Here is a 20,057-nt window from a genome sequence, read left to right as displayed (position 1 = left end):
TGCATAATACGTATAACAATCACTCCACTGTACACCTGCAACTAACACAACACTGTTAATCAAATCTACTCCAATATAAAATTTAAAATTTTTAAATAATAAAAGTACAAGAAATAAACAAAGTGCATTCTCTGACCACAGTAAAAGTAAGCTAGAAACAAAGAGCAAGGGACTTTGCTGGCAGTCCAGTGTTTAGGACTCCCTGCTTCCACTGCAGGGGGAGAGTGTTTGATCCCTGCTCAGGAAACTAAGATCCTGCAAGCCATGGGGCCCATCCAAAAACACCAGCTCTTTGCAAAGATTAATACAATTTATAAAATCTTTGTAATATGCATGCAAAAACTGAGAACTACCAGTATAAAAAATACAAAATCAATATCAGGAATAAAAGTAGGGAAAATACCAGGCAACTACAGGTATTAGAAAGATCATAAGAGGATGTAAAGAAAACCTTATGCCAATAAATTTGAAAGTTCAGGTAAAATGGACAAATTCTTAGAAAAACACTTACTAAAAAAACACCAATACAGTATACTAACGCATATATATGGAATTTAGAAAGATGGTAACAATAACCCTGTGTACGAGACAGCAAAAGAGACACCGATGTATAGATCAGTCTTATGGACTCTGTGGGAGAGGGAGAGGGTGGGGAGATTTGGGAGAATGGCATTGAAACATGTATAATATCATGTATGAAACGAGTCGCCAGTCCAGGTTCGATGCACGATACTGGATGCTTGGGGCTGGTGCACTGGGACGACCCAGAGGGAGGGTATGGGGAGGGAGGAGGGAGGAGGGTTCAGGATGGGGAACACAGGTATACCTGTGGCGGATTCATTTCGATATTTGGCAAAACTAATACAATATTGTAAAGTTTAAAAACAAAATAAAATTTAAAAAATAAATAAATAAATAAAACATATATACACACACACAAAAAAAAAAACACTAAAAAAAACTTCCTAAAACACAAAAAGAAATAAGAAATCTAAATAAATCTATACCTATTACAATAAATGAATCCATATTTTAAAGCTTTCCCACAACAAAATTTCCAGACACAAATGGTTTCCACCAGTGAATTTTTAGAGAATAACTCTAAAAAGGAGTCAGAACTCTCACAGAACTCTTCAGGAGAACAGACTGAAGAATTACTTCTTAACTTGTTTTATAAGTTCAGCAAAACCTTCACGTCCAAACCAGGCAAGGACACCACCACAATAGAAAATTACAGGTTAATCTCTCTTGTGAACAAAAACACTCCACCACAAAACATTAGCAAGTGAAATCCAGCAAATATATGCAAAGGATAATATGCCACAACTAAAGTGAGTTTATTAAGTAATGCAAAGTTAGTTTAACACTCAAAATATAAATGTAAAAGTAAAACAAACAAATAAATATAACAAAACAGATTCACAGATACAGAGAACAAACTAGCAGTTACCAGTGGGGAGAGGGAAGAAGAGAGGAGGAAGATAGGAGTAGGGGGATTAAGAGGTGCAAACACTGTGGATAAAATAAATAAGCTCTAAGTATAAGTGTTACATTGTACAGCACTGGGAATATAGCCAACATTTTATAACAACTATAAACGGGGTATAATCTATACTCTACAAAAATTTTGAAACACTATGCTATACATCTTTATCATATAATATTGTAAACCAGCTATACTTCAAACTTTAAAAAGATCGTTCAAAAAGAAAAAATCAATGTAATTATCATATTAACAGAATAAATATAGAACAGTCATATGATCATCACAAAACAGGGAAACATTTTTATCTTTTTTTTTAATTGGAGGATAATTTCTTTACAATGTTGTGTTGGTTTCTGCTGTTCAACAATAGGAATCAGTCATCAGTTTATATATATAAAATTTCCCCTCCCTCTGAAGTCTCCCTCCTTCCTCCCATCCCACCCCTCTAGGTCATCATAGAGCACAAGGCTGGGCTCCCCAAAACAGGAAAGCATTTGATAAAACTCAGCACCAAGTCATGATAACAACCTGGCACACTAGGAACAGAAGTTAACTTTCTTAATCTGATATAAAAATGTCTATGTAAGCCCTACATCAAATAATGTATTTAGTGGTGAAAGATAGCTTTTTCTCTGAGATTAAGGAACAAGATAAGGATGCTCACCATCACCACTTCTATTAAACATTTTAAGAGAGCATAGCCAGTGCAATAATACTGGCTATTAAAAGGATAAAAAGTATAAGGACTGGAAAGTAAGAAATACAACGTCTTTATTCATAGAAAACCTACTATCTACAAAAATCTAAAAACTATTTTATAAATGAATTTAGCAAGGTCACGGAAATAAAGTCAACAAATAAAAATCAACTATATTTTTACATCCTAACAGCAAACAATTACAAAGTGAAATTTTAAAATTCCAGTTACAGTAACACAACTATATATTACCAGTGACATTATTTTTTAGAAGATTTATAATGCCTATATCTCAGTATTTCTGCCCTTAAAGAGGTCAGTTAATGCTCAGCTCAAACTCATTGTTGTAGACTACTCTAATTTTTTTTAAGAATAAGAAAAGTAAAATTGAATATACGGTATCCAAAAGTTTTAATGTTTGCTGAAATTCTTTTAAATTATTAAAGAGGTAAAAATAAAGTCATTTGTACACTCTAACATGTGTGTGTGTGTGTCAGTTGCTCAATCGTGTCTGACTCTTTGCAACCCCATGGACTATAGTCTGCCAGGCTGCTCTGTCCATGGGATTCTCCAGGCAAGAATACTGGAGTGAGTAGCCATTCCCTTTTTCCAGGGTATCCTCCTAACCCAGGGATCAGACCGGGTCTCCTGAATTGCACGCAGATTCTTTACCATCTGAGCCACCAGGGAAGCCCTACACTCTAACATACATATATACAAATATAAAAATATCCTATATTTCCTTGTTTAGCATCTCAAGATAAAATTTAAAGATAAAATAATCTACCTAACACAATTAAACAATAACTATATGTATATATCAACAATAACATAAAAGAGAAGTAAATAACAAAACAATATGGATTTCAATATACAAATACTCAAGCAAGATATAATATTCATACCCATACAGGTACATATGAGACAGGTATGTTGTATTGATGTCTCAAACCAATTGGTGCTTTGGGCAAGTGATTTTTCTAAACACAATTAAGTATTAAATAAAATCTTTCCTTGCTTTACACAGCATTTTTAATCCTGGAAATTTCAGTGCAAATGTAAAACCAATAAATATGTTCTAGGCTCAGAAAAGTATAGAGAGTTTTTCAACTTACCTCTTCAGCAAAACATCTGAAAATTGCACAGGACCCAGGAATAATTCATCATTAAACAGAACAATCAGGAACATTGCCAGCCATCGAGCAGTTCCAGTTTCTGCCCAGGGAATGCTGCTAGAGCCCCTTGCATATTTCTAGTATGTTCTACAGGAAGCACATAACGACTGGAAGCAGTATCGTGTGCATTTGAGAACCACTGACATAGTCCAGGCTCTAAACCCAGCTTTATCTCATGCTAGCCATGAAAGCTGAAAATTCATTCAACCATGTATAGATCACCCCAACCAACATACATCATTTGCCTAACCTACACAGTCCCAAGCAGCAAGGACAAAAATCTTGAAAGAATTGAGTTTTCTCTAAAAGTATCACTTTTTCTAAAAATAGTCATGGTTGTTAAAACACACACACACACACACACACACACACACACACACACACAACATTAAGGGGGTTTCCCTGGTAGCTCAGCTGGTAAAGAATCCACCTGCAGTGCAGGAGATCCTGGTTCGATTACTGGGTCAGGAAGTTCCCCTGGAGAAGAGACAGGCTACCCACTCCAATATTCTTGGGCTTTCCTGGTGGCTCAGATGGTAAAGAATCTGCCTACAATGTGGGAGACCTGGGTTCAGTCCCTGGGTTAGGAAGATCCCCTGGAGGAGGGCATGGCAACCCACTCCAGTATTCTTGCCTGGAGAATCCCTATGGACAGAGAAGCCTGGCAGGCTACCTTCTATGGGGTCACAAAGAGTCGGATATGACTTGAGTGACTAAGCACAGCACTGATTTCATTTTGAACTGCTGATTGGGGAATGAACACCATAGTCTTTTAAATATTTAGGGTTTAGAAGTCTGGATCTGACAATATTCAAACTCCCAATCAGATTCTGTAATAACTTTCAGTAAAAAATCAAAATCTGTCAGGAAAGAGTGTGCTCTAATCCCAGTCTTACCGTGTTACAATGTCACGCATAATTTTATTTGCTCACAAAATGTCATGCTTGTTATTTTGAAATAAAACATAGAAAAAAAATGAAATAAGAACTACTTACCCTAAACTGTTGTAGGAAAAAAAATGTTTCCACTCAAATTTTCAAACTCTGCACTATTCTTTTTTATTTCTGTTTCTAAAATCTTGTTGTACAAAATACTCAGAGAACTTAAAAGGAAAATTTGTAGCTGAACTTAAGAGTTAAAATGCCTATTTTCCAAATAAACACAGTCTAGAAAATTATGCAAAAGCCAGCATTTTCTACAGTTCACATTTCCCTTTTTATAATAAGTAAATTAATCCAGCAATAAATAATGCTAAAAATTTTATTAAAAATTCTATTTTCCCATGCTACTTACTCTCAAGCCCTTGCACACCACGTGAATGATTTTGAAGATAAAATGAAGATAAAAGGTCTGCCACTTACTAGCTATGTGTCCCTGCACAAATTCTTAATTCAGTTCTTTACACATAAAATACCTCCAGCCTTGCAGTGTTGTGACAATGTGTAAAGCACCTTGCAGAGAGCTTTTCACATATTACTTGTTCATTAAATAGGAGCTATGGTTGTTATTATTATAATTAGCTGTCATGTTTGCCAATACCTAGTCATTAACTCATTCAACTATTTTCTTCTGAGTTGCCCCATACAAAGTTTTTTCCTGGCTTGCAGAGCATTTTGAGATGTTGGGTAAATGCTATACAATGCTGTTTGTGTTTAAAAGTCTCATCAGACTGTCTTAAGATGTACTTAAAAGAGGAAAAAGAAAGGCATTTATTAAACCACAGCTCAACATTTAGAGAACACTAGTCACGTGATGGCAGCTTATAAAAATTCTGTTTCTGCCTACCAACATTCTGATGATTTATTTGTCCCTGTCAGTTTCTTGAGATTTTACCTGGTTCTTGTTTTCAATCTTTTCAAGGACAGCTAACTTCCAAACAAAGCACAACATTTTGATGGTTTTCCTGTGGTACTTTTCAGCACAAAGACTAATTTTTAGATATTTATGTTTCATATTTAGGTCACCAACTGGCACTTTGGAATCTACAAATAGCTCTAGTGGTCTGGTTACCATGGTCACAGTTTCTCTTTAACATGCTCACACACTCCATCTCACATCTCACATTTAACTGGTCCTGTCAACACACACCCATCTCCCAGCCCTGAAAGGATTCTTTGATCTCTAAGAAGTTAGCTTGTGAGGGACTTAGTGGAAACAGAATGATTCATAACCTATTTGGGATCTCATACCCCTTCAAAATTTTGAGGAAAAACTACTGACATTCTCATCATACACAAACAAAAGTGGACATGCATATAAAACCACATTTCACAGACTTCTTGACAAACTAGGAAGCTATGATTGATTTCAGTGTTTCTCAAACTCTTTTGAATAAGATTTGCAATAAGAAACAGATCTGACATTAATACAGCCCATATCTACATAAACATAAATACCTAAAACAGAAGTTACAGGAAACAATTATTTACACTTAGCATACACAATGGTTTCTGATATTTTCTATCCTATTACATTTTTCTACAAGGTTGCTTGAGATTCACTAAATTGCTTTCTTATGACCCACAACCTGAAGAACAGTGCTCTGGTCTAACATCACTCCATTTTCGATATAAGAAAATAGATCCAAAAAGTTTTGTGCTAGGTCACTAATGAGTTAAGTGACAAAACAAGCAAGAACCTAACCATTCTCACTTCCAACCAAGGCTTTTTCCAAAATAAAGTGGAACAAAATTCTAAATACCGTTGAAGTTTAAAGCATCCTGATACACTTGAGAAACTGAGAGTGTTTCCTTTCCAAATGATGGTAAATATTAACCTAACCTGAGCCTCCAGCTCAGTCTTAATTTTTTCTAAACCATGCCTCTGGCCTAGCATGACAGATAAGCACATTTTTTTTCTTTCCAGAAACCTTTCTCCAGCTACTGAAAACAACACATGAAAGGCCACCATTCTCCTGAGTTCATTTAAAATATTTTAAACAAACACACACATGTTTTATTTGTCCATGAGAGCCTGGCTTACAAATAGCAGTGGGCAGGTCCTCTTTGATTTACCAGGGACATGCAAATCTCCCCTCTCAGGCTGTTTAGTTAAAATTTAAACATCAAAACCAGAGATGGATATGTGGACATGAATGATCCAGAGCCTATTAGACCTAAATCTACAAACACCAGCTACCCCGGCTCCTTTTAAAGCCTCAATAAGAGAAAGTGAGATGGTTTAAGAGCCTTCCTTACAAACAGTGTGATAGATTAAAATACCAGCCCCCCTACCCGCATCAGGCTGTGTGTTTTTGATTTGTTCGGTTGGTAGGTTTTTGTTTATTTTTAATATGGAACAAACATCACTGTCTATTACAAGTAAGACTGCACGCCAGAAAGTGTTGCCGAGAACTGGGCTGAAGAAGGCCAAGCAAGCAGTCCTGCGCACGGTAGAGTCAGGAGGATTGGGGCCTGTGCGGGTCTCACTGATCACGCAAACAACTCATCTCGGGCGTTGGGGAGGGTCGGTGGTTTCGAGTAACCCGCCCGGAGTTGCGTGCCACGCATCAGCTGGGCATCCAAGCCCTGTGCCCAGAGGCAAAGTGCTGCGGTGTACTTAAAGCACTCGCTCTTGGAGGAGAGAGTGGAGTGCAAATTGCTGCGCAGAGGCTTGGGGTGAGATCAGCGAACGCCTGCTGCGGGCGGAGGGCGTTGGTGGGGTGGGCCGCGATGCAGCAGGCAAACCCTAAAATTAGCGCTGGGGAGGCTGGGGCTGGCCCAGGTGGCGCGATGATGGCGCGGCGGCTGTTCTGGAGCTTTACCCGGGAGCCTTGCTGCCTGCATACCCTGCACCTTTCTCCTGCACCCAACCGGGAGCAGCACCTACGCAGCACCAAGGACGGGCTTCCTTCCTGGGAACAGGATTGGGGTACGCCCTGTAGCCTCCCGAGCCTTGAGTTCTAGAGCTCCTCCCCCGTTTGCGGAAGAAAATGTAAGGAGCCTCGGAATTCAAAACCTCAGTATGCTCCAGAATCGTTGTTGAGCTTAATATTTGTCTGGCTCACTTTAGAGACCCCGGTCCTTTCCTGAATTTTCCTTTAAATCCGTTCTGTCTTCCCCCATGCCTCAACAGAATTGGGGGATGTAGGGGGAAGGTGCTGGGGGAGGGCCCAGGGATCTAGGGACAGAGGCTAGGGTTGGGGTGGGGGGAGAGTTTGCATCTGAAAATCTCTCTGCAAGATAAACACTTCTGAAGGTCAGTGACAGCTCCCCGTTGGATCCTCCTGAAAAGGTGAATCTTCATTAAAGGATTCTTGGCCCACATTTTTCTTGAGAGCCCAGACTGTAAAAAGTCTGCAGTATTTCAGATATTGCAATTCCAATAATGTATTGAAGACCTATATATTAAGTACTGTGAACACTCTTGAAATAAAAGCATGCTATTATAAGGAAATTTGTGAAATGTAAATATGTGTTTCTCAGCCAGGATTAAATGAAGAATGCAAAAATGTTGTTATATTTAGTAGCACAAAAATGGATAACTGAATGACACAATATTTGGAAACCAGAAACCAGTTAATTTTAAAAGTCATGTTTATTATATAACTAGACTTTTTAAATAATATATGCACACTAATTTTAAACCAGCCATTTAATATACACTCAGTATGTCCATGGAGTGACCTCTTAACCCTAGCATCTTTTAGCCTTCCCTCTGCAGTCAGCCTCTTACCTTTATTTTCAGAATCTTTCATTCTCTCCCTCCTGCCTCTGCTGCAAAGGAGCAGGAAAGTCCGGCTGATTCTGCAACTCTGACTTTAGATCTGTCATTCAGACAGTCAGCAGTCTCGGGGACAAAGTCCCCCAACGGAGGAGCACCAGGGCTCTGATAATTGCATGCAAGTCAGTGTGTTGGGTTATAATTTTGCTTATACTGAAGCGGAAAGGATGGAGATGAAGGCAGACGTAAACACAAATTCCAAAACATGGCATGGAACTGGATCTGGAGCCTAGGCTTGCCATTCCTTGCAGTAGGTTAGGGCACTGTTTAGTGCCTCCTTCTCTCCAGAGAGATTTGATTCAAATTGAAAGGGGAATGTGTGTGCCATGCACCAAGCTTATCCTCAAATGGAGACCTTCATTTTGGAGGTGGATTAAGAGCCCTGTGCCATTTCTTCTTACATATTCATTCATTCAGCAAACATTTCTTTTACCTTTCTGTGGACCAGGCTCTGTGCCAAGTACTGGGGATAAAACAGTAACAGAACCAGCCCCAGTCTTCAGGCCACTCACCAGCTGTTACAATGCAGCATACAGTGCCATACAATGACCTATATCTGCTGTATGGACCTAGATTATTGAACCCATTTCACCCAGGCGTAAGTTGGTACTCAAGGCTTTAAAGCCACTGGATGGCTGAGACAGAAATGATCTGTGGAAAGCCAGACCCAAGACCCCTCTGTTAGATAGCCAGGAATACTCAAGCAAACCTTTTAATCATCCAGTTCCAGCTTACTTTCAATCATTACATAGCTCCAATTCATCCCTTCATTCATTCACTCAACAAATGGTTATCAGTGCCAGGCACAACTCCACCTGCTAATGACTCAGGAGTGCAGGAAAACAGACCAAGTACCTGCTCTCCTGGCTGTCACATTTGGGTGGGAGGCTTCAGACAGGTCATAAACAAATAAATACAAACATATAATTAATGGCAGTGAATGCTGTGAATAAAACTGAAGCATGATAATAAGGTAAAAGAGGTGCTTTTTAGATAGCGTGGCCAGGGGAGGTGCCACTTAGCATACTTTTGTGGGAAATGGATCAGAGTTAACACAGTCCCTTCCAAAAGTCTTCACTCAGAAATTGTTTTAAAAGTTCTGAACTCTCACAACCTCCTTAGCTCCAAGTGCACTCACTAATGGGCAGTATTTATTCCCCATTATACAGATTGGTAAACTGATATTCAGAAAGATTAACTGACCCAATCCAGGCCCTCACTAAGTTGGAAGAACAACAAAAAGAAAGACACCCTTTGCCATACAGCAGAAACTAACACATCTTTGTATATCAACTATAGTCCAATAAAAAATTATTAAAAAAAATAAACCAACCCATTGCTTTCATCCCCAGTACAATACTGACATGGAAGTTTTGCTGGAGGGAGGAGAGGTAAGAAGGTGAAGGCCTATCTCTACCACTATTACCTGAGTTGTGTAGGGCAGGTGATTTAACCTCTCTGTCATCAGTTTACTCATCTGTAAAGTGGGGCTAATCATTCCAGCCCTGTGTATATTCCAGGCTGTTCAGGAGATCAAAAGAGAGAATAGACATGCCACTTTGTAAACCAAGTTCTATATAAATATAAAGTATAATTATCAACATACTTGGGCACATTAAGAGAACTAATTGCTAGTATTTACCTGCTCATTACTGCAGCCCAAGTTAAACACAGCTATGGAGCAAAAGCTTGTCATGGCCACTAGGGGTCCTGGAGTTGACTGCTGCTGCTGCTGCTGCTGCTAAGTCGCGTTAGTCGTGTCCGACTCTGTGTGACCCCATAGATGGCAGCCCACCAGGCTCACCCATCCCTGGGATTCTCCAGGCAAGAATTCTGGAGTGGGTTGCCATTTCCTTCTCCAATGCATGAAAGTGAAAGTGAAGTCACTCTGTCGTGTCTGACCCTCAGCGACCCCATGGACTGCAGCCTACCAGGCTCCTCCGTCCATGGGATTTTTCAGGCAACAGTACTGGAGCGGGGTGCCATTGCCTTCTCCAAGAGTTGACTGCTAGCCGCCACAATTTAAAGACTCCTCCAAAGTGTGGGGTAATTTTATTTTTTTTTCCCATCCTTCCTTGACAGCGCATAATAACTTTATGCTCATCTTTGAAAAAAAGGCCAATGAGAAAAATCTGCCTTCACTGGAATTCCTCACTGCCCACCAAATGGGCCAGGCTGGCCCATAAATCACCTCAAAGAAACAGGCATCTCCATCTCCAAGGACCAAGGCCAGGGCAGCCAAAAAGTGCCCAGTTCAGAGCTCCTTTAGGGGCAGATAGGGTGAAGAAGGAGGTGCTAAGAGCCACCATCCAGGTACTCTTTCATCCAATAATATTCATTATGCCAGACACTGCTCTGAACACAAAGAATAACACAGTGTTGAACAGAACATTCTGTTCTTAAAGAGCCTGTGGTCTCAGAACAAGAGCTTTCCACAAGGCTTGCTGATTTACTCCATTAGGCCAAGGCTTGGGGTTGAATAGGACAGCAGAAGAGGCCGGGTCCAAACACAAGCTCTGCCATTTCCTGGCTCCTGAGGTAGCTGGGATACGTTCCTGCGCCTCTCTCAGTCTCTATTGCCTGATCTGTAAGATGCAGACAATAAGGCACCTACTTCCTAGGGCAGGATGAGGCTCAAGTGTGCCTCTTTCTTCCATTTCCTTCCTTTTATTTTTATTATTATTTTTTTTTTTTTAAGAAAAACGCTGTTATCAGTTCGGACGTAGGCAGCAACCCAGGACTGGGGGGTTGAGACCCTCCTCCTCTCAAGGGAGCACAAAAAAAAAAAGAAAAAAGAAAAAAAAAAAGCCCCTCCCCTACAGAACCCACAACGAGAATCCTCAGCCTCGTAAAATGCAAAAATGTCTAAGAATATTTATATATGTACCATTTTTTATAAATAAAGCTGGTCACTCAAGTAAGTCAGTGCATGTCAAGTACACAGCACAAAACTATGACGCATAAAGGGAGGGCTCCATAAATGCTGTTAAGACTAGTATTATCACCTACTGATCTGGATCAAGCATACCCCTCAGCACCTCAGTTTCCTCTTAAAATGAAGAAAATGATAAACAGCTAATATGGCTATTGTGAGAATTACATATCAGGAAAACTATATAGCCCTGGCATACAGGATCAGCTCAAGCCCTGCCAGGCTCACTTCAGGCCCCTTTTAATCAAGCAGGTTTTCCAAGAAAAAAAAAAACTAAAGCTGGGAGGATTGAGGAAGAGGGAGAGGGGCTGGGATTCATATTAACAAGGAAACAATTTTCTTCCCAAGAGTGTGGTCTTTTCTAGGGTTACATGCATTTTACTCAACACTGTATTTTGAAAAGTTTCAAAATACAAAAAGTTGAAAGAATTGCATGGCAAACATTTTCAAGTATATTTACTAAATTTGCTTTATCACATATATGCTTATCTTTCTATTCATCCTTACTTGATTTTTTAAATTAAGTCAAAAGAGATCTGGTCTTCTTCAGATAAAACAAGTCTTTATTTTCCCTCATGATACAGATTTTACAGAAGCATTAGACTGTTTGATTCTGTGGCCATTCTAAGCAGTGTTTGGTAATTCTCAGAAGTCTTATCTGGCCTGCAGTAAACAAGGATGTGGCCACATCAAGGCCACACACAGTTGAGGAACAAGGATGAACTCAAGTCTTGGAGCTTTCCAGAACAAGGCAGTGTCTCTGGCAGATCCTACGCTCCTATTAAACTGGTACCAACAACCATTAATGGAAATGACGCTCCATCTCAATAACCAAGTTTAGGGAAAGCGTCAGGCAGGCTCCACTGGCCACAAGTCCCTTCACAGCTCTGCCCAGTCCTTGTCTTCTCAGATGCCACTTCTGAGTCATTAGACTGGTGAGTCATCCCCAGGGAGGGAGGCCATCTTGAGAGCAAAACCAAAAAGAATTTTCAAGAACAATGAGTGACACCCTGAATTGAAAGAGAATAAGGCTTTTCATTGTCCTAGCAAAATAACAATGAAAAAAAAAAAACATGCTGCTGTTAACACTGTGGGTTCAACTGCCCAGCTGTAAATTGTACTGAGAAGAAAAACTCAGCAAAAAAAGCTTTCACATTCCCTTGGAAATCTGAGAGCAAAAGAGACTTGGAGGCTATGTCTCAAATTAGGCAAACCTAATGATCTTTCAGTAACTTGCCTGGACCTCTTCTGGCTTAGTCATTCATTTCCCAAACATGGCAGGGTAGGGTGACAGGAGGGTGACTTCACCTGCACCACCACATTTTGTCCTCCCCCAGCCAAGCCTCTGTTTGGTTTGCTCAGCCACGAGAGAGATGTCTAGAGTGAGAAAACTGCTGCCTGGGAGTGGGTTTGTGATTAGGGGCACCGCAGAGGAAGGCAGCATGACTATAAGAAAAGCTGGGTGGGCTCTGATGAAGCCAAGCCACAAGGCAAGGGGAAGAGAATTCACACATGCAGTGCCTACTGTGTGCCAAGCACTCTTCTCATCAGCAGCACCATACATTTGAAGAGAACTTATTTGCCAAGCATGGCCTTTAAAGCAAGGACTTTCACAGCACACTGCCTAGGTTTGAATCCAAGCTTACTAGTTGTGTAACTTTGAATACGTTACTTACCCTTTTTGTGCTGCAGTTTTCTCATTCATAAAATAGACTGTAAAACAGGGTTATTGTAAGAACTAAACAAAATTAAAATATTCACATGTTTAGGACAAGAGCTGGCACACAATAAGCTGTGCAGCATGCATGTTAACACTTGCTGGTCCATCTCTATTTTGTAATTTTTTTTTCTGGACATGCCGCAAGACGTGCAGGATCTTTGTTCCCAGACCAGGAATTGAACCTGTGCCTCCTGCAGTGGAAGCAAGGAGCCTTAACCACTGGACCACCAGGGAAGTCCCAGCCCATCTTTTTCAGATGAGAAAACTGAGGCAGAAAGAAGAAAGGAGACTTGCTGAAGGACACACAGCTACATGGTGGCAGAACCTGGATACTGCCTGTCATTGACTTCTCACAAACCCTGGGAGGGAAGTGACATCCTCTTCCTTCTATCAGTGAGAGCCTGGAAGGCAGACAGCTTAGTAACCTGCTCATCACACAAGCTGGCAAATAGGAGAGTTAAGATTGAAAATCCCACATTCGCTGTCTTTAAAGCCTTTGCACATCCCACTAGGCTGTTCTCAAGCATTAGCGTACATCAGAATGACTGCTGGGGTTGGTTAAGCATAGGCCGCTGGGACCTACCTCCAGAGTTTCTGATTGGGTAGCTCTGTGGTGGGGGGCCAGGGATTGGCATTTCTGACAAGTTCTGGAGAGACTGTTGCTGCTAGTCTGGAGCCTGCATTGCCTACAATCAGGCACCTGTATGCAGAACAGAGAGTAGAAGGGATGGGGCCCAAAGGTTATGGGTCCCACCCCAGCAAAGGCTTGGTTACTCTCCTGGGCCTAGCAAACATACTTTGCATTTACATGGTCCTTTGATAGTTATGATCTCATCTGATCTTTCCAACATCCCTACGTAGTGATCATTATCCCCATTCATTGTGATTTGTTTGTAGGGACATATGGTTAAGAAAATGGCAGTGAGAGCATAAACCACAGGTCACCTGACAAGTGTTCTGTTCTTCCCTCCAAGTAACTGGTCCTGGAAACACTACCTGCTGATGGAGACTGACTCCAGTTCCAACTTGTGACTTTACAAAGAATAACTTCAATTCAGGCAAGGGCACTTCGGCCCACCACAGTTTGTGGGAGGTAATTTCTGGTGGGAAGAGCATAAGACCCATTTTCTACCATCATTTCAAGGACTAGGAAAGTCTACTGCTCACAAAATACTTCCACCAACTATTTGCTCCCTGCTTGATAACCTAAAAGCTTTGATATTTGACTAAAATGTGATTCTCTATAAAAGATGAAAGCAATTTGGGGGGTTAATTTCTACTGGAGCACAGCTTGCATGGTTAGTATAGTTTTTAAAGTTGCTTGGACATATAAGCCAATAACTCATTAGTATCTAGAATATTTCAAGAACTCCTATAAGTAGATAAGAAAAAAACAAACCCCCAAGAAAAAAATGGGAAAAGACATAAACAGGCATTCACACATGTCTTAGTCACATATGGCCAATATTCATATGAAAAAATCCTCAGCTTCATTATTTGTCAATATAATGACTTTGTCAAATTCAATATAAAACAACCAGGCAGTACCACTTCATACCCATCAAAAAGGCAGACATCACTGAGTGTTAGCAAGGAAGTAAGGAATCGATATATATATATATCCTAGAGGATTCAATTATTACTTATCCATTCATGTATTGTTACCCAATAAATAAATAAACATATTTACATTCATCTTCTACATTCAGGATACAATGTTAAGCTGAAAAGATGCCAGGGATTCACAGAAGCTATGCTACTTCTCACCTGTAATCTCCTGGTGGAAAAAAAGGGGGTAAGGGGAGAGAAGGATACTGACATGGAAGGCCTTCCAGTTGGCCCAGAAGGGACTGCTGCCCCTAAGGAGCTTCCAGTCATGTTTCACCCCACCACCCACTGAACTTCCCATATTTGGGGTGTGATCATATGGTTGAATATCTGGACTAAAATTAATAAAAATAACCACCACCTGTGAGCTACTATGTACCAAGCACTTTATATACATTAACCCATTTAATCATCACAGTAACCTAAGACAGGAATATCATTCCTACCTTACATATGATAGATAAATGAGCTTTAGAAAGATTCAGCACCCGGCCCAAGATCACACCATTTATTAGTGTGCCACTCATCAGTGGCAGCTTTAAATCACAGTCTGTCTGGCACCAAACCATATGATTATAGATGCCCTAAGTGATGTTGACATCATCATGAGAAATTCAGGCCACCTTTAAGGAAAATTTAATAAAATTTGGATATGGATTTCACTCATTGCATAATATTCATTCATTTTACTTCTTCCTTCTATGAGTATAGATATTGGAACATGTTTATTTTGTCTGACGTGGAAGAAAGGAAGCTGTGTGGATAACCAGGCCTAAAACGGCCACACACCAGTCCTATGAACTTCTGCAAGTTACCCAGTCTCTTGCTTCACTTTCCTCATCTCTAAAATGGGGGAAATAAATACCATCCATCCTCCTTCTTTCCAAGGTTTGTTAACATCTAAACAAGATCTCATAGTTGAGCTATTCTGTAAACTGTAAAGTATCATATAAGACATTTTAATGGCCTCATCTCCAGGTTGGGGTGGGGGGAAATAGGGAAATACAGTGATCAGCCAAGATCCTACTGAAGAAGAGAGGTGTGGCATGGCAGTGGGCCCTGGGAATCCACGGGTGAAGTCTAGGGTGGGAACAGAGAAGAGGAGAGGGTGGCTGTGTACACAGTATACACCTGGGTTTAAAAACTGTAAAACTAGAAAACTTATCCTCACCCAATTCACTGCAGTGGGAATATCGGTTTATTCCTCTTTTGTAAAACATTCACACAACACCCGGAGTAACATTATGCATGTAAGTATCACTAAAGCAATACTTGTTGCAATTCCCAATCTATTCAACTACTCAGGCAAGCTAAAAAAAAGGGGGGGGGGGTCAGCTTTCAGACCTACTAAGTTTCAGCAACCGTTTGATACAAGGGGAAAGGAATTTAATTGGCATACTGACTAAAAGTAAGAATACATCCTTTGAAAGCTCGCAAGATGACAATGCCAAGCCACAGAGTCTCCCTAACTTGAAAAGCTTGTTTCTAACACAATAAATAAATATTTGAAAATTGTTTTTGCCCTTTGTCAAATTTCTCTTTAGAATGCTTACTATGTGCCCGCACTTTACAATTATTAACTCATTAATTCATTTAATCTTCCAAACAACCCTGGGGTGGAGTGACAGGGCCCTGGTGCAGCCTGCCTCTGGCCCTGGTCGGCCATTTTAGAGCTCAAGGCATGTTAGCCTCGGAAGAAGAATGCTCGGAAGAAGAATGCTCACATGATGGAAACAGATGAAAAGGACAAGACAGGACACACACACACACAAGCAAACAGGTATCTTAAAAGTACCAAATCCTGACTTAGCTTGGTGGGAGATGCAAAGATGAAGCGGATGAGAACTTGCCTACATGGAACCTATAACAGCAGATGAACAGTGACGAATGCCCTATGGATGACAAAATTCCAAAAGAGAGGCTACAGGTGGCATGAACCCCAGGAAAGGCTTCCCAGAGGAGATGGCATTTGTGCTAGTCCTGAGGGATGGGTAGGAATTGGCCAGGCTGAGAGACCAACGCATGGCCACTGCAGATAGAGAGAACGCAGTGAGCCAGCATATCGGATCAGGCCCCTGTGCTCAGAACATGCCGGCAACGTGCAGTGCCTTCCCAGCTCACTTGGAATAAAATCCCAACTCCTTGTCACATCCTACTCAGACCCTGAGCAGGCCCTGTCTCCCTTACTTTCCCCTTGCTAAGCTCAGGCACTGGGATGCTTTCCACCTGTTATTGCCTCTGGCAGGATGCTCTAACCCTGGCTCCATGCTGGAGTAACTCCGGATCAGTCTTCAGGCTCCACTGCAATGGCACCGCCTCAGAGACCCTCCCTGGCCACCTTCCATGTAAGCCAGGGCCCCTCTACCTTTTTGCCTTTCCCAGCAGATGATCTGATTCCTGCCAAGTACACACGGCAATTTGTAATGGGGATTTTTACCGGTCTGACGTGTGTAATGTCGGTTCCCCCTCTGGAAGTAGTTCCATGAACTGCGGCCTTGTCTATTTGGTTCTCTCCTGGCCCTGACACACTGGGGAGCTCAATAAACATTTTGGAATGAATGAAAGCAGTAAGTCAGGGATTGAATACATGTGAGTGAAGGCCTAGTTGAGGACAAGGTAGAATGTGTTTGGGAAATAGGTAATCGTTACTAGAGTGTACATGATAACAGGTTGGAAAGGGGGTGGGTCCAGATAGGGAGGACCTCAAACGCAGACCTGGATCGGATTAATTCCCCCAAAGGGTACTGCATTGCAGGTGCGGGCCAGGTGTTCGGGGGTGGGGGATACAAACTGTTTCTCCGAGGCACCCCGGATTCTCTCTGCTCAGAGCCAAACGGACACACAGGGACTTCTTCGGGAAATAAACAAGCGGCAACCACCTGAGCCAAGGGGAGATGCTCAGGGGTGGAGGGGGATGGAGGGGCGTGAAGAGAACTGTCTTTGAGCGACCCCGGGGGAGCTCCGGTACTGGTCTAGTCCCTGCGGCCAAGGGTCAGGGTGGAGGGTCGCCCAGGCAGGGCCAGACATCCAGGCGGCGTCGCCCCCGCCCGTGGGCCCCAGGGAGTTCAGGGGGGTGAGTTGGGGGCCGAGAACCCAGCGGGAGATGCCACCTACGGCCTTCGGGGCCACCGCAGCCCCCCAGCAGTCGAAGGCCGGCGCCCGCGGCGCGCAGTAACAGGTCCCGCGGCCGCGCCCACACTCACCCTGCGCAGCCTTGGAAGCCGAGCGCGTCCGCCAGAGCCGCCGGGTCGCCTTCCACGGCCGCAGCGAAGAAAACAGCCTCCGGCTCTTCTTGCCGCTCTTCTCAGTTGCTCCCATCTGTGCGCCCGCACCCCTCCCCCGCCGCCCGCCGCCCGCCGCCCGCCGCCCGCCGCCGCCCGAGGGTCGCCTCCCGCTTCCCCGGCTGCCGCGCGTCTGCCAGGTGCCCGGCCGTCGCGGGGGAGGACGCGGCCTGGGGGGGAGGAGCTTGCGGTCGGGTTGGGGAAGGGGGCGGGGGATGGGGTGGGGGGGGCACCGCGCTAGCGCCGAGCTTGAGGGCGCTGTCGGCCGAGGCGGGGGCGCTGCCGGGATGCGCCAGCCCGGGGGAAGCGCTCAGCAGCTCACGGCTCAATGCTTGTCATTCGTCCTTGATTCCGGAGGTGTCGACAGATTGCCCGACTACAGCTCGGCATCATTAATTAACACAAAAACCCCTGGAATATGCGCTGATTTTTATCCCCAGATTACAAATGAGAAGATTGAAGCTCCGAAAGGTCAGGTAATTGACCGGGAGATCACAGTCTCTAAACCATACAGATTCCTAAGTCCTCGGCTCCAACTGCATTTGTTCATTCCTTTCTACTTCCTCAGGATGATTCCACGTTATGTTCGAATTTTTTTTTTAAGTGTGATAGATATTCCTGTTTTCTTCATATAACAGATTAAGAATCACCTGTTTTTCTCTCTCTTTTTTAAGAACCTAGTCTATGTCCAGGGACTTTTACACACATGCCATTAAACCTCATAGTACCGCTGTGGGTAGGAAGCATTTACCCATTTGCCAGATGAGGAAACTGAAATGTCAGAGCTGAGGTCGCCCAGCCTTCTCACCACTTTGTCTCTGGAGTGATTTTGCTTGCAGTTGGGGGAGTCCAAGAGAAGAAGAGCAAAACCAAGATTACTTAACAGGGCCTGGCTGCAATAGTAATAGCTCATGTGTATAGAATGCCTTTCATGTGTCGGGTTTTGCATACTTTATTTAACTCTCCCAATGATACTCATGGCAGAGAAATTATTAATATCTATGCTTAACAGAGGGCTTCCCAGGTGGAGCTAGTGGTAAAGAATCCACCTGCCAGTGCTGGAGAAACAAGAGTCAGTGTTTGGTCCCTGGGTGGGGAAGATCCTCTGGAGTAGGGAATGGCAACCTATACCAGTATTCTTGCCTCAAAAATTCCATGGGCAGAGGATCCTGGCAGGCTACAGTCCCTGGGGTGGCAAACAACTGGACAGGACCGAGCACATATATCCATATATACACTTAACAGATGGGGGAAACTGAGCATCAGAGAGGTCAGGTTACATATATAAAGCCTTAATAAAGTTTCTATGTTAGGCTGAATCATGCCATTTTTGTAGGTTCAAACAAAAAGCTCAATTTATTATAGGATAGTTTCACCAAATGATCAAAATTTAAATAACCAAAGGAGGCAACTGATAACTCAATGCATCTAGATGATACACTGAGAAACATATATATATATATATATATATATATATATATATGTTTCAGGACTTCCCTGGTGGCCACCTTCCATCCCTGAGTTGGGAAGATTCCCCTGGAGAAGGGTTTGGCAACCTACTCCAGTATTATTGCCTGGAGAATTCCATGGACAAAGGGGCCTAATGGGCTACAGTCCATGGGGATTGCAAAGAGTAAGACACAACTAAGCAACTAACGCTTTCATTTTTTTCATATATGTTTAAGAGTCTTTGTCAGTGATAAACTGTTGAAGTTGATTTTATATTGGTAAGAAAATATCCAAGTTTTAGAAGATACATACTAAGATATTTAGGAGTAAATAGTCATGATACATTTAATTTTCCTTCAAGTGCTTTACCAAAGAAGTTTCATATATATGTTTGCGGAGAGGGGAGAAGCAAATGATAAGGCAAATACAGGAAAATCATAATAATACATGAATCTGTATAAAGAGTATATTGGTGTGCTTTGTACTATTCTTTATTCTTGCAACTTTTCTGTAAGATTTCGATTTATTCCCAGGTGAAAGGGTAAAACAACCTTTGTTGCATAGAAAAAGAAAATAAAGTGGGAAGACTCACTGTACCTGATATTAAGGCCTACTATAAGGCTATATTTATCAAAACAATGTGGTCTTGCCAGAGGGATAGATGCATAGATCAGTAAATAACTCGAAAAACAGGCCTATACATGTATACCCAACAGATTTTTGACAAGGATGCAAAAGCAGTGCAATGGAGGACAAACAGCTGTTTCAACAAATAAGGCTGAAGCAAATGGACATGCGTTGGCAAAAAAAAAAAATTACCTTGACGTAACCTCACACCTTATATGAAAGTCTAGAAAATGGATTATAGACTTAAATGTAGAATTATAAAACTTCTAGGGACAAATAAGAGTAAATCATCTGTGATCTGGAATACAACAGAGAGGTATCACCAAATGCATGATCCATACAAGAAAAGGCTGATAAATT

At 42.0% G+C, this 20,057-nt stretch overlaps 1 protein-coding gene across 1 annotated transcript in view; it reads right to left on the bottom strand.

The window, feature by feature from the left end:
- The window catches only part of DNAJC6 (DnaJ heat shock protein family (Hsp40) member C6), a 179,958-nt gene extending 162,209 nt beyond the window's left edge, over positions 1-17,749 (bottom strand). The window contains exon 1 of the mRNA XM_086390402.1: positions 17,544-17,749. Within this exon, the coding sequence (XP_086246528.1) occupies positions 17,544-17,658 (115 nt within the window). The 5' untranslated portion in view covers positions 17,659-17,749. The remainder of the gene's footprint in view (positions 1-17,543) is intronic.
- Between the last annotated feature and the right edge of the window lie 2,308 nt (positions 17,750-20,057).

The sequence above is a fragment of the Bos grunniens genome, chromosome 3 (genome assembly GCF_055505025.1).
Source record: "Bos grunniens cultivar Pamir isolate PY7600 chromosome 3, Bosgru_T2T1.0, whole genome shotgun sequence".
Lineage (NCBI taxonomy): Eukaryota > Metazoa > Chordata > Mammalia > Artiodactyla > Bovidae > Bos > Bos grunniens.
This window is presented reverse-complemented; position numbering and strand designations above follow the sequence as displayed.